The 19,973-nt window shown below is 48.0% G+C and overlaps 2 protein-coding genes and 2 long non-coding RNA genes across 4 annotated transcripts in view; 1 reads left to right on the forward strand and 3 right to left on the reverse strand.

Annotated features, from left to right (window-relative positions):
- The window catches only part of LOC138686359 (uncharacterized), a 28,056-nt gene extending 21,031 nt beyond the window's left edge, over window positions 1-7,025 (reverse strand). The window contains exon 1 of the long non-coding RNA XR_011325699.1: window positions 6,781-7,025. This is a non-coding gene — a long non-coding RNA (uncharacterized lncRNA). The remainder of the gene's footprint in view (window positions 1-6,780) is intronic.
- A 2,552-nt stretch (window positions 7,026-9,577) lies between these two features.
- On the reverse strand, window positions 9,578-16,282 carry CDKN2C (cyclin dependent kinase inhibitor 2C). Its single transcript, XM_069788768.1, has 3 exons — window positions 15,440-16,282; window positions 14,919-15,059; window positions 9,578-11,360 (listed from the first exon to the last, which is right to left on the reverse strand). The coding sequence occupies exons 2-3, from the start codon at window positions 15,045-15,047 to the stop codon at window positions 10,986-10,988; spliced, it is 504 nt and encodes a 167-aa protein (XP_069644869.1). The 5' UTR covers window positions 15,048-15,059; window positions 15,440-16,282; the 3' UTR covers window positions 9,578-10,985.
- Window positions 11,613-14,901, reverse strand: LOC138686363 (uncharacterized). Its single transcript, XR_011325706.1, has 2 exons — window positions 14,605-14,901; window positions 11,613-14,475 (listed from the first exon to the last, which is right to left on the reverse strand). It is a non-coding gene; the product is annotated as an uncharacterized lncRNA (long non-coding RNA).
- Window positions 16,283-17,026: 744 nt separating the features above from the next.
- FAF1 (Fas associated factor 1) overlaps window positions 17,027-19,973 on the forward strand; it is a 177,194-nt gene continuing 174,247 nt past the window's right edge. Inside the window, exon 1 of the mRNA XM_069788767.1 lies at window positions 17,027-17,213. The gene's annotated coding sequence lies outside the window, so the exon portion shown is untranslated. The remainder of the gene's footprint in view (window positions 17,214-19,973) is intronic.

Below are 19,973 nucleotides of genomic sequence, written 5' to 3' on the forward strand. Positions count from 1 at the left end.
AGCATAAAACACCATTAAGAGTAAGGTACGTTATGTAAATGTTGCAGTGGTCCCAGAACGAAGCACTGCCAACTCAGGCTTAATATTAAACCTGAAAAGAAATCTAAACATGTTAAACACATGCACTTTTAAGAAGAGCAGAAGAACTTGTATGCCAAGCGACAGCACCTAGCAAGAATTTTCAACTTTGTGTTTATGAAGACAGATTTATATATTTATTTTTTTTATTAAAGTAGCTTTAATTTCATACTGTTCTCCATGCAGGGTTATCACAGGTCACCATTTTGACCATAATTCATATAATCATGATCATTAACATAAAGCATTTTGCTGAAATGCAACCAAACTTCTTCAAACAGGGGCTATGCAAGATATGTCAGGATATTTTAACTGCACAGAAAGTTTACAGCATTAGTGTAATTTTGCTGTTAAAATCCTAGACAAACAGAGACTGCTAGAGATGAAATGGCCAGAGGGACCACCATTTTCACCTCGTCTGACTTCCTGCAAAACAAAGGCCACAGGACTTCCTGAATTAATTTCTTTTCAAGCTAGAACATATCTTTTAGGCAAACGTACAGCCAAGTGACAGACAATCCATTAGATCTGCTACAAGAATTTAAAAGTATTAATTTTATAGACAAAAAAATACTGAATGTAGTTGCAAATTAACAGGCAGTTCATTGTATATTAGAAAGGAGTTCTATGACTCCCTCACTTCCATCCATAGCAGAGAAATGAAATGAATGACAATTTTAAATGCAAAATAGCATTCAGTGGTGATTGCTGCAACCCTTGCCGTGAACCTACTCTTGAAATCTCTAGCAGGAAGGCAGCGGAGCATTTAAGTCAGATGACTGAAACAGGTAATACCCTCAGCTGCGCAACCTGCTGCTCTGACACACATTGCCGTTGCCATCAAAGGGAGGTTTCAACATAAAGAGCAGCTCCCGAGCTGCCTTAGTTTTCAGATGGGTGGATGAAGGCAAAGAGTCAACTCTAGGAGCTGTGGAGCCCCTCTGGGGGCTGCTAGATTATGCTTTCCCTGGGGGCTGTGAGGGTGAGCTGCACTGACGAGGGTGTGGGGATGAGGGTACCTGCTTTACCCCGTGGGCTTAATCCATCGGTATGTGTGGAGCAGAGCCAGGGTATTTAAGAACCCCAGAGCTAACAAAATATTTGGACTTCCCTTTCTGTCGCTTTGACGTTCCCCCACCAGAAGCAATTCCTTTCCCCCCGTTCCCTCTGCTGTCTCCAGAAAGTTTCATCTCCATAGAATGCTTTTTGATCATTTATTTCTGCACTTCTGTAGATCTTTCAAGTTGTTTTTGTTGCCAAAGCAACTGCGCCAGCCCTCAGTCCCAGTGCTCCCAGTCTCACTCCCAGCGCACTCTTCCCTCTCCCTCTTCACATCAGAGCACTCTGGATCATAACCTTTATTTTCAGAGGAAATGTCTTCACCCAAAAATGTGAAATCTGCCTGAATTCTGCTTATTTCAACAAGGTTGTTATTAAGAAATTCATTACAGGTCACTTAAAAATCTTCCACACTAGGCCAAAGTCATGGAACTGCTCTGCTCAATCTTGTCCAGTGCTTCATAATAACATCTTGTTTTCGGTTGCTCGTAACTGTTTGGGCTGGTATTTTCCAAGCCAAAGATCTGCCCCAGGTTTAATTTTTGGCAGTTTCCAGCTAAACCACCGTAGTCATTTTCAAGAACAAGGTTAAAAAAATATTTTGCCCATATTAAAAAATAATAATCCGGTTGCTTCATTCAGAAGTGTCAGTATCCCCATTTCTCTACAGAAGGAATTTGAAATGGAACACCATCACTGGTCTAGTTTCATCCATGTACCTTTTGAACAGCAACTTGGAATTTGGCAGCACCGTTGCTGTGGTTTCACAGATGTGCATCCAAATGTAACAAAGTTGTAAGACTCCATAAAAATCTCAGTTTGCACGTGATCGGTTAAGAATTGTTAGTTTTTGGCAGCTAAATTTTCCAAAGATCAGCCTGTGCTGACGGAGCCCGTTCTGCATTCGGCTGCTGTATGGCGTGCAGGCACCACATGCAGTTTTTTTGCAGAGCTACCAAGTACGCTCTTTGCCTGAGGCAGTGGGGACCGAGCAGCGTTTCTCTGCAATTTCTCCTCCTGTACTCCTAAGAGATTACTGTCCGTGAGATCCGGGTACCCCTCTTATGTGCATCATCTCCCTTTCTTCTGTTGCTGCCGAGGCAGTGAGAAAAGGAGGATGGGTCACGAAGATGAAAGAGTTTGGGAGAGGCCTGTAGCCACGAAGCATGGGAGGGAGCAGAAAGTGAGAGGCAGAAGGAGGAGGTGAAGGCGGTAGATGCCAGGGAGACAACTACTACTGACCAGCGCTAAGAATTCTCCTGGGACAACTAGGACATCATGGGCAGAAATCAGTTGTGGAAGCAGTTCTTCCACTGGACTAGGAAAAAAAAAGGTTATACATATATACATAATGAGATTCTGCTAGGCAATGGGGAAAGGATATGATATATTAGGCAGGGAGGTTGATAAGCATAATGGAGATAAAGATAAGATGCCAGGGGAAATAATTAACAAAAAATGAGAGGGTGGATCTGCAGATGAGGGAAAGGAAACTAGGAGATGAAAATAGAGTGTGAAGAGTGCAAGAAGGCAGGAGTCAGGGAATGGGGGGATGGATAAACCAAATGTGGAAGAGCAACAGCTGGGAGTTACCTGAAAACAGCACAGAGGAGAGAGAGAAGGCAGGAGCCAGGCAGAAGGAAGGTTAGTTAAGAGCATCAAGGGAGAGAAGGAGTGTGAATGCAGACCGAACTCTAAGAATAGGCTGATTTTTTTGACTCAGACATCAATGCAAATTGTGATTTATCTGTAATGGTATAGGAATAGGAATCCGGCACAGCTAGCATCTACAGCCACATTTTTTTTCCTGTTAGAGAGCTCCTTTATCGAATATTCTGGATCTCTTGAGCCAGAGCTCCAGAGTTAAGGTGACCGCACGTCACTATCTGTTTACTTTTCAGGCTTCCTCTGACTTTATTAACAAACATTTGAAGTGCCTGAGATGCGATATGCTGCTTTTTTAACCACAGTAAAAAAATATTTCTGCACAATACATTTGAAAATATTTTAAGTAATTTTAAAATTATAGGTAGGGCTGCCAGCAATGCCTCTCGCTGGCAGAGCAAAGCAAGGCCCTGCGCTTAGCTCGGTGGGCTTTCACTGCAGGCGTTTGTCATCTAAGAGGGCTTGCACCATCACCACGCTAATTAGGCACGCTTCATCACAGGGATGAGCAGCGCTGCCTTTGCAATTTTTTTGCTCCCACCGGCTAGGAACAACACCACCCGGAGATGCGGGAGGTGAGAGGTGGAGAGGGCTGGGGGCACTGGGTGGCCTCTGCGCCCAGGGGCAGAGCAGAAATGGAGGCGACTCCAGCAGGACGCAGCTGGAGGTGGAGAGGGACGTGTCCTGCCCCATGGCACTGACAGAGCTGCAGAGAGACCAGGCTGACACTCTCCCAGTGATAAAGCAGGGGGAAACGGTGGTATTTGCCTCTGGCGTGATGATTCAGCCTGCAGGCTGGAATTTCTTTAACAGAAATGGTAAATGCTTCCCCACAAGCAGCACGTTTGGTCTGTTATGTTCTCTGTCAGCTGGAAGGCAAGCTTTGCAGAGCTGAGCTGCTTTACTTTCCTTTTGAGAATGAAAGTAGCACTGCTGTCAGAAGATTGAGTTGTTGGTATGTATCAGGTGATAGGAAAAATTACTCTGAAACTGCAAATGGTCTGACACACATTTATTTTTATATACCTGGGAGCTGCAAGTGTTGATTTGCCGCCTATTTATCCATTTGTCAGACTGATAGCTTAAAAGCACAAATTAACACTCCTAATAACAACTCCTAGGGGTAAGGCTGCTCTTACTGCTTGGTTCCTCCTAAAGATTAAACAGAGCTAAGAGTTGATACATTGACCTATTGCTTCTTGAAGGAGATGTCTGTTCAAATTCTGACCTACGTCCTAGCTAAAAATGCATTCAATCTTTTCTTAATTTGTAATAGATACTTGTGTACATTACAAAACCATCTTGCAATTTGGCAAATTAAGTTGTCTGTGGTTAGGTCTGGAATTGCAGAGAGATTGCAGTGCACTGCAGCATTGCATAACGAGCTTCCCCAGACTTTGCCTTACTCGAGTGAGTAACAGTAATCCTTATCTCTAGCGAGCATCAGATTCATCCCATTTTTGAGAAATAATTAGTATCAAATATACGATGGGCATGTTATGCCTTGTGGCTGCAATGTTTTTTCAATTAACTTCTCTGAATATACCACAATGAAAAGTGTCAGCTTTTTGCCTCAGAGGCCTATAATTAGATTAAATGAATACAGTTAATTATCTACTACCTTCTTTACACAAAACAATGTTTCTTTAAATTAAAATGCTCGTACAGGAAGGAAATCGTTGTTCGCTCCAATATATGCATACAGTTCTGGATTGCGAATGCTGTGAATATATCGTGGTGTAGCACAGCTTTTTGTCTGCAGCCCTTATTTTACAGGAGCTAAAACAAATTACATCTGAAAATCCACAGATATCACACTATTTAGAGCCTATATGTTGGTGCAAGGAGGTGATGTTATTAAAAGTTACAGGGCTCATGGAAAAATACACTTTTCTCTTTCTCAGATGTTCTCTATAAAATGCCTTTAGAGAGATTAAATACAGCTTTGTTTGTATACCTGCAGTCACACCCTCAAGAGCTATGGTATGTCCAGATAGAAAGCTGCTTTTTGTAGCAGGGTGTACTTCTCCTTTCAGAAAATTGAAAAAAAATGCGTTCTGTAGGAAGTATTTGCAATTAACAGCTCGGTTTCCAGGCCTGCTGGTGTTCTAGCTGGTGTGGACTGAAAATCTTCTCTGCCTGTTCCCCAGCGTTACTAAATATAAGCAAAAGTTCGTGACCAATCAATACGCTCCCATCCTGGCATGCCTGATTTAGAAGTGCAGATACTCAAATGGTGGTACTTCACCTCGGGGGTAACATATCTGCAGCAGAAAGCACTCTTTTTGATTTGGCAAAGTGTAACCAAATGTCCCTATTTCCATCAGAATAGATGTTAATAACTTAAGGCCTAAACATGCGCTCCTCCCTCACCAGAAAATTACAATTAACCTTAGCAGAAGCCCTTATTCCGGCCTGCAGTATCCTCTGCATATAAATGCGATGTGTGCCCAGGATTGGTCTTGTGTTTCATTAGGGTCAAACCCTGAAAAGCTTTTGAATACTCCGTGTTCCTACAGGGCATCGCATTTTATTGTGGTTTGTGCTGTGTGAGTATCTTTTCCTTTAGACATTCCTTAGCTCCGTGTATGAAAGTGTTCATTCAAATATCATTGTGTTGATAATAATCTTGATATTGAGGAGTGAAGAGGGCTGTGTGGCCATACAAATGCTGCCCCGTGCTCTCGGGGTGTAGCAGGAGAAAGACAGACCATCCTGATAGGCACTATCTGCTGAAGGAAAACTTTCACCAGGAGCTGCGAACTGACTTTAACCTTTCAGTGGCTGCACTGCGAAGCCAAACGTTTCATGCTTCCTACACAGAGGGAAGCTTTTTTATTTAAAATACTCATAAATACCAGCGGCTCTCCTAATTACTTCTACAAATATCAGAAAGCAGTTACAGAGGAACAAAGAAATGCAACTGGAAACATGCTTCAGTGGTCTTGTACTTCCCTGAAAAGCTGATTATACTTTTGGCTGATTCAGTTTCTTTCAGAGGGAATTTACCCTTTTTGGCAGTTTGAGTTTCAGCAGTGCTGATTGGACTAACGGCAGAAAATGCATCTTGGGCTGAGGAAATTAACTCGGGTCCTGTGTGTGTCAAACTGAATTTTGCCAGCGAGCTCCAGGTTTTGCCTTCGAGCCCCTCCGTGTCCCTTGTTTTGTGGGATTCAGAAGCCATTTTAACGCTGGCTTAAAAATAGAGGCATTTCCTTTATGCCTTTGCAGGTGCCTTGCCCAATTCCCTGCTTTCCCTGTATGACCGATGTTTTAGGATAAGCACTAATGAAAGGTCAAGGTTATTCTGAAGTATCCAACACAGGAGAGTTCTTTTCCTTGTAGTTCCTTAAGATGAACTGCACACAATTATAACCGATGCCGTGCCGAAAGGTAATTCAAACGGTCTGGGAAATAGTACAAAATGACAAGCAGCAACCTTTAGCTCTGTAAAATGTCCCTGGTGAGTTGTGCTTAGTGCTTCTTCAAAATGCAAGAAGCCATCTTACCACTCAGTGCTGTGGCAGAAGTTAATTTTTTTTTCGAGTGGGACTCTGTAATTTGGGTCTGCAGAGCAAGACTTGCCACATCTGGCTACCAGAAATGTGCCATGTAGTTTACATCCGAAGATCATTTCCTCGCCTCTGTGACACAGAAACCAAGAAACGTGGATCCCCCCCCCCCCCCCCCCCGCTTTCGCTTGTCTGTCATTTTCAAATGCAACAAAAGGTCATGAAAATCTCTGGCTGGGAGATACACCTTGCTTCCCTTTTTTTTTTTTTAAGGAAACCTGGAGACAACCTGCTTCTTTTTGTCTTCTGCGTGGGCTGCACTGGGAAAAGATGCTTCTGCATCCCTGAAATCTGGGCAAGGGGGGGGGGGGAAGAGCCCCGTCCGCCGCAGCCCGGGCAGCGGCCACAAATATGTGTCAGAAACATCCCCCCCCGGCAAAGATGTGGGTCCCTTTTCTCTACTCACTGCGGCTGAGGGGCTGCGAAGGCATCGGGGTTACGCTGAGGAGGCTCCAGTCTCGGCTGCGGGGAGAGGGAAGGAGGAAAAGGGAGGGAAAAAAGAGAAGAAAAAGAAGAAGAAAAGGGGGAAAAAGAAAAAAAGGGCGCAGCGCAAGTCGCGGAGAAATGCGGCGGCGGAGGCGAGGAGGGAGGCGGCGGGGGAGCCCGCCGAGACCGCGGAGCCGCGGGCGGGCGCGGAGCGGAGCGGAGGGAGCGGAGGGAGCGGTGGGAGCGGGGCCGAGCGGAGCGGGGCCGAGCGGAGCGGAGCGGGGCCGGCGGCCGCCCCCGGGGCCCCTGGCGGCGGCGACGGGGGGGGGCGAGGCTGAAACGGCGGCAGAGCCCGCGGAGGAAACTAAATAAATAAAATCAGACTGTTATTTAAGGCGCGTAAATTTAAAAATATTTGGACAGGAAGAGAAAGGGGAGAGGAACCGTAGAAGACAACCTAACGGTTTCGGAGCCGGCCGCCCCCCCCCTCCCCGCCCGCCGGCCCCGCTCCCGGCCGCGCTCCCCGGGGGCCGCCCGACCTGCCGGCCCCGGCCGCCCCCTCCCCGGGGATCCCGGCAGAGCCCTCCGGGAGCACCGACATTTTGAGTGCTTGCTTGTGGGGCAGCCTTTTCTGAGGCTCGGTGAGAAATCTTGCTTTCTTTCTCTCTTTCCTTCTTTCTCCCCCTTTTTTTTTTTTCCCTCCCCCCCCCCCCCGCCATGCACAGTATAACAGTCTCCTCGCAAATGAACGCAGAAGCTTTCCTCCCCTCGCTTTTTTCGAGGGAATTTCAGCGCTGTGGTTAAGCTGATAATAATGTACGGTTGCTTCTGGCTGCCCGGTGAATTGCCAGGTACATTCGTGGAGGAGACCCTTCTCTTTCTTTTAAAAGCTAAAAAGTGCTGGGTTTCTACTGTTTTAACCCTTTCTTCGCGGGAACAAGGCAACGGCGTTTCCTACGAAGCTCATTTCTTATCCCCCCCCCCGGAAGAAAGCACTGATTTCATTCCTCTCCCCACACGGAAAACTGGAAGGCAAGTCTTTTCATGTACTTCAGCGTGCCGGCATGTATTGCACCGGCGACTGAGCTGAAGTCACCTTCAAATACCTTATAATTTATGCTCCCCTGTATAAGTGCCCGGCCAGCTTTCCCTGCCTGCATTAGCCCTGCACCTCTCCCCCCCCCAGCATTCCCAAAGCGGCTGTTTTCACCCTCTCCCGGGTGCTGCTGCCACAGATGAAGCTCTGTTCGTTCCCTGTAGGATCCCTTTAGGATCTGCCCCTTTTCAAAAGGAATTCAACAGCCCCCGCCGTTGTTTCCGAGGATGATTTAGAAACAAAGGTCAAGTGTAACAGCTTTGCTCATCCGTGTAACCGAAATGGGGGAGAGGGCTCTTTCCCCACAGCTGTGCTCTCGCGTAGCCCGGTCAGCAGGAATCCTGGTACAGCCACATTTTAGGCTCTATTTCTTCACAGGTTTCTGTGCTTGCTGCGTTTGTTTCTATTTCTGCATCTCATCTCGGTACTGCTTTGTTTACTGCCTGCTCCTGGGCTGCTGCAGGGCAATCTCTGCTCCTGCCTGGGAGACTCGCTTTTCAGTTGGTCTGTGTCTCAATAAAAGCTCTCAAAAATATTTCGTTCCATCTCACAGGCTGCAGTTTTGCGTCTCTGGGTCCATATCGCTGTCGACATTTTCACAACTATGCGAATTCGTAAAACTGGACTTTTTGATGTTGCCAGACTACCGGGGTGGGAAAAAAATCACAAAAGTAATTTCTGAAACCACATCCGATATTAGAATCCTTTTTCGGTATAAAGCTGCCCTATTAATGAGACTTGCTTTATATTCCTTTCTCCTCGCTGAGTAAATGTAAGACCTTCTGCAGGAAAGCTGAGCCCCAGCTCAGCCCCGGCAGTTTTATCACCTACAAACCCTGTAAGGTGCACGTACTCACCAGCTGATTTATTTCTTTGGTTTCCCAGAGGCTTTTTGTAGTAACTATTAAGTTCCTGGGGCATCAGAGAGTAATTTTGGCTTTCAAAGTATCTAACTAGGAACTTCCATTTAGAATATTGTGTACCATAACTGGAGGGGCTTAGAGAGAAAACGCAGCAATAAAACCAAATCAAAACTACCTTTAAACCAGACTTAACATCGCCCGAGACTCAGCCGCTCACGTTACAGGCACGACCGTGGTGTGACACGTCCCGGCTTTAATCGTGAACTCCTGGCATGCCATGAAAGCCGGTATTTCTGACTACGCGGGGCATTTTTTCTCGGAAAAGCAGTTGTTTTCTTAAGCCGCTAACTAAACTTCGTCTCAGCGTAAGTTAAATGCCGGTGGAGCTTGAAACGGGTCTGGGATGAGGGTTTTTTTAGCGGCACAGGTGAAAAATAAGGGAGAAAGATGAATATTACCTGTCGGTGTTTACCTCTGCTGTAGCAGCGAATGGGAGAAATCCTGGTGGTAGCGCGGATTTCTGCTTTATAAGAGGAGAGCAGGGCACTGGTTGTGGAGAAGGAAAAAGCTTGGAGCATCCTCCAGGACATGCGGGAAGGGAGACGGGGAGCAACAGGGAGTGCTCTGGGTCACTTCACCTCGGGGACCTGCGGATTACGTTGCTCGGTTTGAATATTTCAGCTGGGTTTAGTGCTCTTTATACCGGGAATTTTGCGGGTTGTTTCCCCAGTCACGCATCCTGTGTGCCGCGCTGCTGCTTGGGTTAATGATCTCTAGATCCCTTGTGAACAGAAAGTGATAACAAAAGGGCGCAAAACTTCATATTTCACAGAGGTTTTTAATCAGAAAACACAGCAGTGTGACAGAGCGTATAGTAAATGTGACAGGCAGTTTCAGCAAATTACTTTTTACTTGAAAACGGTAGCAACTGATTTTGTGGGGCTAAAATATATATATTTTTTGGAAGAGTTAAAATCTAAACTAACGTATACCCCTCCTCTTTTACGTGCTGTTTTCAGTACTACTCATTCTGCATTGATTTCAAACCTTCTCTTTTGCGCAATTAAAATTGAGACTATTCAAAGTAAAGCACTTTACACTGCCCATCCGTCCAACAACTAGATCCTGTACAAATGTTAAAAGCTTCATTAAGAAGCTTTTTCCCATGTGGTGCTGAGTGTCGTTAGCTCCTGTTGTAGCTGGAGAGGTAAAGGAGTTCGAGTCTGATGAACACTCGCGGCTGTATTGCAATGGAAAATTTGCACTGGTTAAATTGTGTTTTACGTGCAAGCAATAACATAACTTCCCGACTATCAAACGTGCTGCTTCCTAAATGTCACCGTATTCAAATATTCCTGTTTTGTGAGACGCATCTATCGTTAAAAGAGTTTATTTCCAGGCAAAAGAGAGTAGTCGGTGGAAAGCAAAAATTTGGTAAAGAGCATCTAAACTGCACTCAGCATCCGAAGCAACCAGAAAACTCGTTGTGTTGCTGCCTTCGTGTCCTCTTGCCTCTGACAAGGGTTCTCTGCTGCTTGTTTTGAAACTAGAAAAAACGCCTCGTTCAGCGCCCAGTAAACACGAACTACCAAACTGAGCTGTTTAAAACCTCTGGCAATCACGAAAACACCACTTACACTGTTTCTGGTAACTAAATTCAAAACCGGCTTGGTGAAAGTTTAAATACACAGAGGGGGAGAGTGTCATCTACATTCGGAAAGTAAGCGACCTACTTCTACAAGCTCTTGTTAGTGTCAAAACGCAGCTATTTCCCAAAGCCCCCAAGCGCCATCCCCTGTCCTCAGGCCAAGCACCCTTCGACTTTAAGCTCTGCTTAAAAAGGGTCCGGCGACATTAAGCATGTGCATATGTAGCTCTTGTGTTAATGACTTAATACGAAAGACCTAAAATAAGTTGTAAAACGTGATACTGGAAAAGTAGGTATGAGCGACCGACAGACAGGCGGCTGGGTCTGTGAATATTTTGTAACTGGCAGGTGTAAGAAGTTGCTGGGAGCGTGGGTTTAGACCGTTGCCATTATCTAAAAACCCACCTCTAGGCTTAAACTACCAGCTGTTCAAAAAGAAAAAATAAAATAGAAGTAAGGTTGCAACAAACGTTATTAGAAAAAAAAAAAAAAAAAAGAAAAAAAAAGAGGAAAAAAAAGCAAAAAAGGCGGCGGCCGAAAGCCTTAACGTCCAGAGGAGAGCACGTCGGAGCCGGGCTTCAATCCATGGGTGCCGGGCAGCAGCGGCTGTCCTCCAAGAGCTTCACCACGGCGGACCTCTTGTAGAGCTTGGCCAGGTCGTAGGCGGTCGCCCCCCGCTTGTTGCGGTGGCCCACCTTGCAGTCGGCGCGCGCCAGCAGGGCCTCCACCACCGGCGCGTGCCCCTCTTGGGCCGCCAAGTGCAAGGGCAGGTTGCCCTCGGCGTCCTCCAGGTTGACGTCGGCCTGGAACTCCAGCAGAGCCTGCAAAGTGTCCGCAAACCCCTCTCTGGCCACGTCGTGGATGACGGCGAAGCCAGTACTGTCTTTCAGGTTGGGGTCGGCCCCGCTGAGGAGCAAACGCCTGGCGATTTTGGGGTCCCCGAGCTTCATCACCTGGGGAGGAAGAGGAAGAGTTGAGTGGCGGTCGGGGGGCGGGGTGGGGGGGTCCTTCTGCACGGCTCAAACCCCACTTCACGTGGGGGGGAGAGCCCCACTGCACCCGCCCCAGAAGTCCCTCTGTGGTGGGTGGTTTTTACTAAACCCGGTGAAATTGGGAGGGCTCTTATCATCTCGGTGGTAAGAGCCCTCTGCCCCAGAGATTCGTGGCTGAAATAGGTGGTGCAGAATGGGGATGTAATAACTCTCTTCTTTCCTTTTTTTTTTTTTAACGTGGGTTATCTCAGTTTCTTAACATACGAAAATTAAGCCTGGTTCGGTTTTATTTGCCTAAGTATTGAGACACCCCTGCATTACTGTTTAAGCTCGTTAAACATCAGATATAGGGTCTCTGAGGAACAGATATTTTACCTCAGCAACAGCAAAAGTAGAACGTGTTTCTATAAGCTCTCAGGTGTTTACATTGTCTGTGCATTATCATAAAACAAATACTTGCACTGTACCATAGCTCTGTCTGCTAAGAAAAATAAATGCCAGCAGAATTTTTTCTCCCCAATATTTGTGTTTCATTATGTCACCCAAAAAGGAGAAGTCAAAAGGAATGTTTCCAAGTTCCAGAAGCTTTCTTCTAAAACCAGTGTATTGTATTATACTTTCATAATTTCACTATAAGTAAACTGTGGCTATATTCTGTCGTTAAAAACATCCCTTTTTAAAAAAAAAAACAACAACAATAATTGGATTTTGTGACTGTTTCTCTCAGGAAAAAAAAACTTCTTTCAATTTTCTCGATTGCGTCATAAAACTATCACAATTAGAACGCAAATGTCTCTTATTTGGGACTTAACAGCTTGCACCGATTTCCCCCAAATTCCTCAATTTTTGTTTGCACAAAGACTTTCAAAAATGAACACGCTAATGTGTAATCTCCAGCCTATAGGCAATATTTTCCTGTCCTTGCAATTAGTCTCACTGTAAGTGTCAGCTTCGGGGGAAAAAAAAAAAAAAACCAACCCCAAAAAACCCCAACCTTTTTTATTTCCTTAGAAACATCCACACATTGATTTGAAAATCTTGCTAAAAAAAATTATCTGCATAAACGAGCATTACAGTGCATTGCATTTAGCATAATGTACAATTTCTACAAGGGATTTGCTGAAAACCTCTCCTGGTGAAAATACATATTAGGCTTTTTAAGAAAAGCAAGCTAAAATAAATATAATTAGCACAGCGTTTGGACTGTAAAGCAGCCCAGTGTATTATATCTACAGACAAGAGCAAAAGTGCAGATAAGACAGGCTGGGATTCAGGGAAAGGGATTTCTCTGTGCCTCAAGGCTTCCAGCTCCTCATGTGCCATTTCTTTCACTTCTGACCAGAGATGGAAGCGATGTAAAAGAAAACAAGAGCATTGTGATCTCTCTTTCTTTAGTAAAATCTGGACATTTTGATCTCTTTTTGAGAGCCCCGGCTGTATTATTTGTGAATTCAGAGCATGTATTTGGTTTAAGTGGGAGTTTTCTGTGCTCAGGCTAGGGGACTGAAGGCTTCAGTTAGAGATGCGGGGGGGCGGGGGAGAAAAATCATATAAAAGGTGATGCTATTGGGACGTGGGCTACAACTGTGCAGCAAATGCCCTTTCTTTTGCAAAGTTTCACTCGGGGGGAGGGAGGCAGAGAAGGAGAAAGCCTTAATTGAATAAGTCTGACGAAGAGCACAAGGGCAGGACATGTATTTGAGGCCTGCATAGGTACACTTCATCAGAAACAAAAAGTACAGAGCAAGACGAGCTGAGCAGCTGCTTAATTAAACATAAATGCTGAAGAAAAATATAAATTCATTGCTATTAATATAGGAGCCTCCTCTCCGTTTTAATTGAGGGAGAGATTATGGAGAGATTATCTCAGTTGTGGAGAGTGCACTGACAGAGAGCTCTTTCGAGCGTGGTCATGCACCCACAGCACATTTCGGGATGATACATATTGAAAATAAGTCGACAGATTCTCCTGTTTTGATTTTTGTTGTGGTTCATTAACTCAGTTACCATTAGGCAGCGATCAGAAGTATTGTTAGGACACGGATGCGTGTTTAATATAGCTGGATGCTATGTCATTGTGTAAAATATGCCTTAATTCAGGATACGGACAGTTAGCTGCTTCTAGACAGAAAAATAAAATACATTACTGTAGGACAAATCGGTTTTCAGCCCTCGACCGGAGGATAAACCAGCGAGCTAAATGTTTCCTGCTTTCTTAAAGAAGTTACTTTGTGTAAGTTTTTAATTTAAATCCTTTCACTCTCTCAAAAGTTGCTGCAAGTGCCTGCACTGCCATGCGATGCCCTATTTAGGTGCTAACAGGACAGAGAGGAGCTCACAGACCTCCAGCTCCAGCGAATTTGTCAAAAAGGGGTCACTCCTGCTTTTTTAGCAAGAGGTACTTCTTTTCCAGCCCTTACATTTTGATGCGAAGCCAAAAAGCTGTAAATATCTCGAGTACATTCGCAAGCTCTATGCTCTTTGAAAACCCAATTTCAGAAATTACTGTCGTGGTTTCGGGGGAGGGGGGGAGAGGAGCTAACAAACGATTTTTCTAATGTGGGAAATTAAAAAGACCTATAGCTCCACTTCCATGTTTCATTACTTATACCTTAAGTACAAATCACCACACTTTCCCCCCCCCTCCGGATTTCTAAATCACTTCTTTCACTATTCGGTAGGTATTCTAGCCTCTTCGCCATCATTATCTGATATTATGAAAAGCAAAATCTTTCATCAGCTCCAATAGTTAGCAGTTGGACGAGTTCCAACTCCTGCCTGCACAGCCACACACTTAAAAAATTAGGACATAGCACCCTATACGATCAGAAAGGAAATAGCTGGAACCGGTGCCCTGCTAGCCGATCTCAAAAAGCAAAATTTGTCAGCCTGAATTCTGAATGGAAAAGCAAGTGGTTCAGCTGGAACCCTGACTCGTAGGGCTCCCTCTTAATGTACATCGAAGGTCCTCGGTTCTGAGCAGCATGCTTCCCAACGAGAAAGGTCATTCCTCCCAAACAGCGCGTAAAGGAAAAGTACCGTCTACAGCCGAAACCCAGAAGCGAGACAAGTCACGCTTGGAAAGCATATCGCAGGGAAAAAAAAAGAAAAAAAAAAGAAAAAAAGGAGAGGAGAAAAAGATAAATCCTAAGCTTCAGCGAACAGCACGTTTGTGTTTACAGACCTGCTATGAAATCCTGCTCACCTAAGCTGATTTCTTTTCATCTCAGCTCTTTCATTCCTTGCCTCCTCCCCACGAAGTTACAAAATATTAGCAAACTCGTAGCCCGTCTGACATTGAGGGTGATCCCCGACTGAAATAATGGTTTTGACCAGTTTTATTTCAAGTACGTCATTTTAGGGAGTTGGAGCCACTAAAGTTATAAAATATGGCATCCAACGAGTTTGAAAAACCACTCGAATTTCATCCACCAGCCTGTTCAAAACGTTGTCTTTTTTGGAAACCCGGGTCACGTAGGTACCAGTGATGAAATATTTTCTCCCTCTCTGGATACCAACCTGCAGCGCAGTCCTCCCAAATCCATTTTGTGCATTGACGTTTACATTCTTTTGCAACAAATTAGTAAGTTGCACTAGGTCCCCCTTGGCAGCCGCGGACGCCAGCTCGTTCCCAGAAGGCTCGGCCATTCTTTAGGGTGACTGACGATCGGAAAAAAGATGAGATTTTTTTTTTTTTTTTTTTTTAACCAGGCATGGCATCGGAGACTGACAGAAGGATTGGGATGGTTAATCTTCTGGAGTAGACCTTGTAGTAAATACTCGTAAAAAACCTCCTTGCCAAGAGCCCGCCCCTAACTCACACGTGATTATTCAGCAAAACTGCAGCTCCACTTGAAAGAAGATTTCTTCGCTTCCACATATAGAGCAACTCCTATTAAAGACTTTGGCCACTTTCGGGGGGGGGTGGGGGGTAGACTAATAGCTACGCGACATATTATATATGTTAGAGGTAACGTATATATACACGTACACCGGAGACTCACTCAGACCCGAGATCTTTGAAGGAGAAGACAACCCACCCTGTTCACAGTCGGGATCGGAGACTTAGCAGCAGCAGCAGCAGCTCCGAGGAAAAGTCTTCCGTAGCAGTGTCCGTCCAAGTCCCGCTCGGGATCCCCCCTTTCATCCCACACCGCCGCCTCTAGTCCGGGCCGAGCAGGGACGAGAAGGACGAGCCGCGCCCGCGGAGGGCCGGCCGCGGTGGCGGTGGCGGCGGCTGCCCGCCCGCCCGCCCGCCCGCCGGGTTCGCTCCCTCGGCGCTCTCGCTCCCCGCAGCGGCTTCGCTCCCGCCGCCCCGCGCAGCCTCCGCGCAGCGGCCGGGCGCGATCCCGCCCGCCGGCGGCTCCGGAGCATCCAGGAGGAGGGCGGCGGCGGCGGGTCCGCGGGCCTGGCGGCGGCGGCCGGGGAGAGGAGGGGGGGCTGCAGCGGGAACCGGGGCGGCGGCGGGGGGGGGCAGCCGCCGCGTACCGCCGCCCGCGCTCAAGGCGCGGAGGAGCCGCGGAGCGGGCCCGGCCCCGCCGCCCGCCGCGGCCCCGCCGCCGCTCCCCGGCGACGGCCGCGCCTCTCGCCCCGGCCGCGGAGCGGAGGGCGAGCTCCGGGCGGGGGCGGCGGCTGCCCCGGTGCCCGCCGCTGCCCCGGTGTCCGCCGCTGCCCCGGCCCGGCCGTGCTCGGCAGATCTCCCGGCGCGCAGTGACAGCCGCCGCTCGCCTCCTCTTTCAACTTCGCGAAATCAAGCTGCACTTGCCGGTCCGCGGTCGCTGCCTCCGCCCGCGACTTTGCGCTCCCCCTTTTTTAAGCACAAACAATCGCTACTTCTGTTTCCTACCGACACGAAGCCGGTTTCTCTCTCCCCCCCCCCCCCTCCATCCACCCCCCCCCCCCCGCTCTTTTTTTTTTTTTTTTTTTTAACCTCATCAGCTTTTTTTGAAAAGAAAAAAAATTTGAGCGCTTTTTGAGTTGAAACACCCGCCCACATTTTAACGGCAGAGATTTAAGGAGGCGCGGCGGAGTTGCAGCGCGGCCGGGCAGGAAGGCCTGCAGCCGCTCGCACCCGCCCCTCGCCCGGCCCCGGGGCCCCGGCCCCGGCCCGCAAACCCCGGCCCCGGCCCCGGAGCAGCGCGGCTCCTTGTGTCGTTCCCCTCGCCGTGCAGCTCGGGCACGGCACTGCCCCGCCACAGCCATAACAGTCTGGGTGCTTTTAGGAGGAGCGCTGCTGAGGCCTAGGGAGAAAAAAAAAAAAAAAGAAAAAGGGAGGGGGGGGTGGTGGTGTTGGAAATGAAAGGAAAAAAAAAAAAAAAAAGGTTTTAGCACCGGGGAGCTCGGTGGGCGGCCTCCCGCCCGGCGCTTCCCCCCGGGCGGTCTCCACCTGCCCGCGGGGGGAGCGGTCCCGGCCCCACCGGCCCTCGCTCGGTGCCCGGCGGGGCAGCGGCTCCGGGTCCCGGGGTGCACCCCGGCGGGGAGGCGGGCTCCTCTCCCTAAGGACAAGGTCAAGGAGGAAGGGTCAATGGCGAGTTGTCTTGGCGGTGGAAGGCGACCGTCCGCGGCAGCACACGCTTTGCCGGGGGCCTTGATTGATGTGAAAGTGCCATTTTGGGGGGGGAGGCACCCAGCCGCCGAGAAAGACGCGAGGGCTTCGCTTTTCCTGCAAAGGGCGAGGGAGCGAGGACGGCACAGGACGGAGGTGGGGTTGCCACTCCGCCTAAGGGTGTCTTAAAACTGCCCTAATGGCCGGATTGCTTTAAGTTTCAGGGACCCTCGGGAGGCTGAGGTCCGCCGAAGCGAACCCTCCGAGAGGTAAGGCGCAATGTCACGGCTCCCCCGAGAAGCCCCCGTCACCTCTCGGCGGCCGAGGCGACCCGCTCGTCTGTTTTCTGCGTGACCGCTACGGGAAAGCGAATTTGAATGTAAACACGCGTGAGGCGGCAGCCCGGGGAGGTGCGTTAGCGAGGGAACCTGCCCGGCGGTCACGCCGGCTCCTCCCGCGCCGCTCTGCGGGGAAACCCGCCGCGGCCAGCCGGGCAGGGGCGGCAGGCGGCCGGGGCCTGACTTCCAGAGACACGACCAGTTCTACTGGGATGAACCCGCAACCCGGGCAGCCGGAGGAAGCCGGGGTGACTTCTGCCCCCGGCTCTCCTTCCGACTGCGGTTGCTTCTCGCTTCGCCATGACGTTCTCCCGTAGCGATTCCCACACTTGTTTGTGGAAATACGAGGGTGACAGGGAACGGACCGCCTGCACACGGAGCAGGGGAAGCAGCTTTGCTCAAATTATCAGCTGACCCTCACTCACGCTCCCACTAAAGGGGGGGAAAAAGCGTGTAATTTTGAAGGGCCTCACTACGGTAATTCTCGGCCAGAAGTAAGAGTGCTAACGGTTTTGTAAACAAAAATACGAAAGATAATTTCCCTCAAAGTTAACTCTAGAACTACACGCGTATACATAGCATCCGTATATTCAAATGTAGTTGCTTTTCTGCATGAGGAAGGAATTTATATGCAAAACTTCGAACATTCAGTCAGATGGCTTGTAAATGACTTATTTCGTGACTGATCAGTGCCTAAAATCCACAGGCTTTGGTGGCGTTACCTGTTGCCAACTTCTTGCTGAATTAGACCTGCAAGTCTTACAACAGTCTCCCATTTTCTTTTTCTGTTTGGTGGTTTTTTTTTTCTTTTTTTTTTTTTTGGTTTGGTTTACAGTTCAGAATAAAGCCCCCATCTTCTGTTCATCACACCACATAAAAATAACTAAGTAACGTGTAGCTGGGGTGCTGCAGGCCTCCTGCAAGTAAAGCTGCCTGGCCAGAAAACGCTGTCAAACCTCCTTCACCATGTGGGACTGTCAAAAATCTTTGCAGAAAGCAGCTCATTAATCCTCATCATTTCCTCTCAAGAATGATAAAGGTACCCCTCCTAAAACAGAAGGAGTTGCCCTAATTGGCTCCAAAATCAGCAGCCAAAACACCTTCTGGAGGGAGGCATTATTGCCGGGTATCACAAGGAGGAGGAAAATAAGCAGCTCTAATGTGTCTGACACTCGTTGGAGGGGATAAAAAACCCACCTCGAGTGGCTCGGAGTGAGGGGTTGTGAGAAGAATAGAAACTTTTGCTGTGACTTGACTGTGAACTTTCTGTGATGTGGGGCACGTGCAGCTTTTCACTTTTTCTTCACGTTCTGGATCAATTCCTTCCTGTTTTGATCTAATACAGATATCATTATTTAAAATATGGCTGTAATAGATGTGAACGCCGTGTAACTAATCTTGACAACACACCTATAGCTTCAGTTCGTGCCAGGAATTAATTGGCTTTAACCCAATTGCTAAAACTCGCTTTTCAGCCTTTATTATAGTTACTCTCTAGTAATGTGTGGGTGGATTTGTTTGTAATTTAGCATAGGCTGTCCCTGGCATTGCACCATACCTCGTACCTAGTACAGAACTGCCTGTAACATCAACCCCGTGGAAAAAAAAAAAAGGGCAGGTGTGAGGGCAATTGCTTTATCATCCCTCCGGTCGGTGGTGGGGAGCTCGAATTGTTAAGCTAACGTCAGTGGGCAATAAAAACCCCTTGGCAAACCCTGCCAACATAAACTAAGGCAGGAACAGGATAAAACAGAAAATCCAACTTCTCTGATGCTCTGGCTTTGCATCGTAAGTGGCATTTCAGCGTGGCCTCAACCCGCCCGGAGACCTTGAACGACTCTGCCTCTGCCGCTAGTCCCCCGCCCCAGCTGCCCTGCAGCCCACGCTCCCCAGCAGCGCCCGCAAACAATTCCCGGGAGTAGTTTTCTTGGGAACACGGACTCTCCTGAAGGTACAGTTTAACTTTTTATACGTCCCTATCCGCATGCAGCGTTTGTTCCCGGTCTCTCCCCACCGACGGACCCCGCCGCGGTGGGCGGTCGCGCTGTGTCCCGTGTCCCCGTCCTCCCCTCCCCGCCGCTCTCCTCTCCCTGGTGCCAGCCCAGCGGCTGCGGCAGGCAGCAGGGAGCTCGCAGGCTCTCAAAAACTCATCTATAACCCTCGCGGATGGAGGAGAAAAACTATAATAAAGAACGGTGTTTCCTAAAAACAGCAAAATAACTTGGTTCCAAGATTATCATCATGGAGCTTTATTAGCTAACAGGAAAGGTGCTCGATGTACCCGTGACGTCAGGTAGCTGCAACACCCACACAAAGAACAGAAGGACTGATTAGCAAATTGGTGTCCGAATGCGCATTTGCGTTTCATGTCAGCGCTAAGGGGGTAGGTGAACAGCATCAAGTTGTAGGAGGCAGACTTAAAAAGCATTAATTACAGTTAGATTTGCATTACTTAAAAAATTATCCATGGTATATAAGGCAATTGCATCTTACAGAGCTGGAGTGCTAAGCTTGAGGGCCGCTGTGCAGATCACGGTCTGTTGGCTCAAGAAACCTGTGAGAAATGCTTTTCCTTCTTTGAGAGAAGCACGAAGACGGGGAAAATCAGCGTTTTCCCGAGCTCACCCCCCCCCCCCTTCCCGGCCCCAATCGGTGCGTGCCCCCCGCCCCGGGGAGGTTCGGGTCACTCGC

Source organism: Haliaeetus albicilla, chromosome 8, assembly GCF_947461875.1.
Source record: "Haliaeetus albicilla chromosome 8, bHalAlb1.1, whole genome shotgun sequence".
In the NCBI taxonomy this organism is placed as follows: Eukaryota; Metazoa; Chordata; class Aves; order Accipitriformes; family Accipitridae; genus Haliaeetus; species Haliaeetus albicilla.

Excerpts from the sequence above, each read along its gene's own strand:
- CDKN2C (XM_069788768.1), bottom strand. The coding sequence starts at position 15,047 with ATGGCCGAGCCTTCTGGGAACGAGCTGGCGTCCGCGGCTGCCAAGGGG. Across the intron at positions 11,361-14,918 it reads TTGGGAGGACTGCGCTGCAG|GTGATGAAGCTCGGGGACCC; the intron begins GTTGGTATCCAG and ends CTTCCTCCCCAG.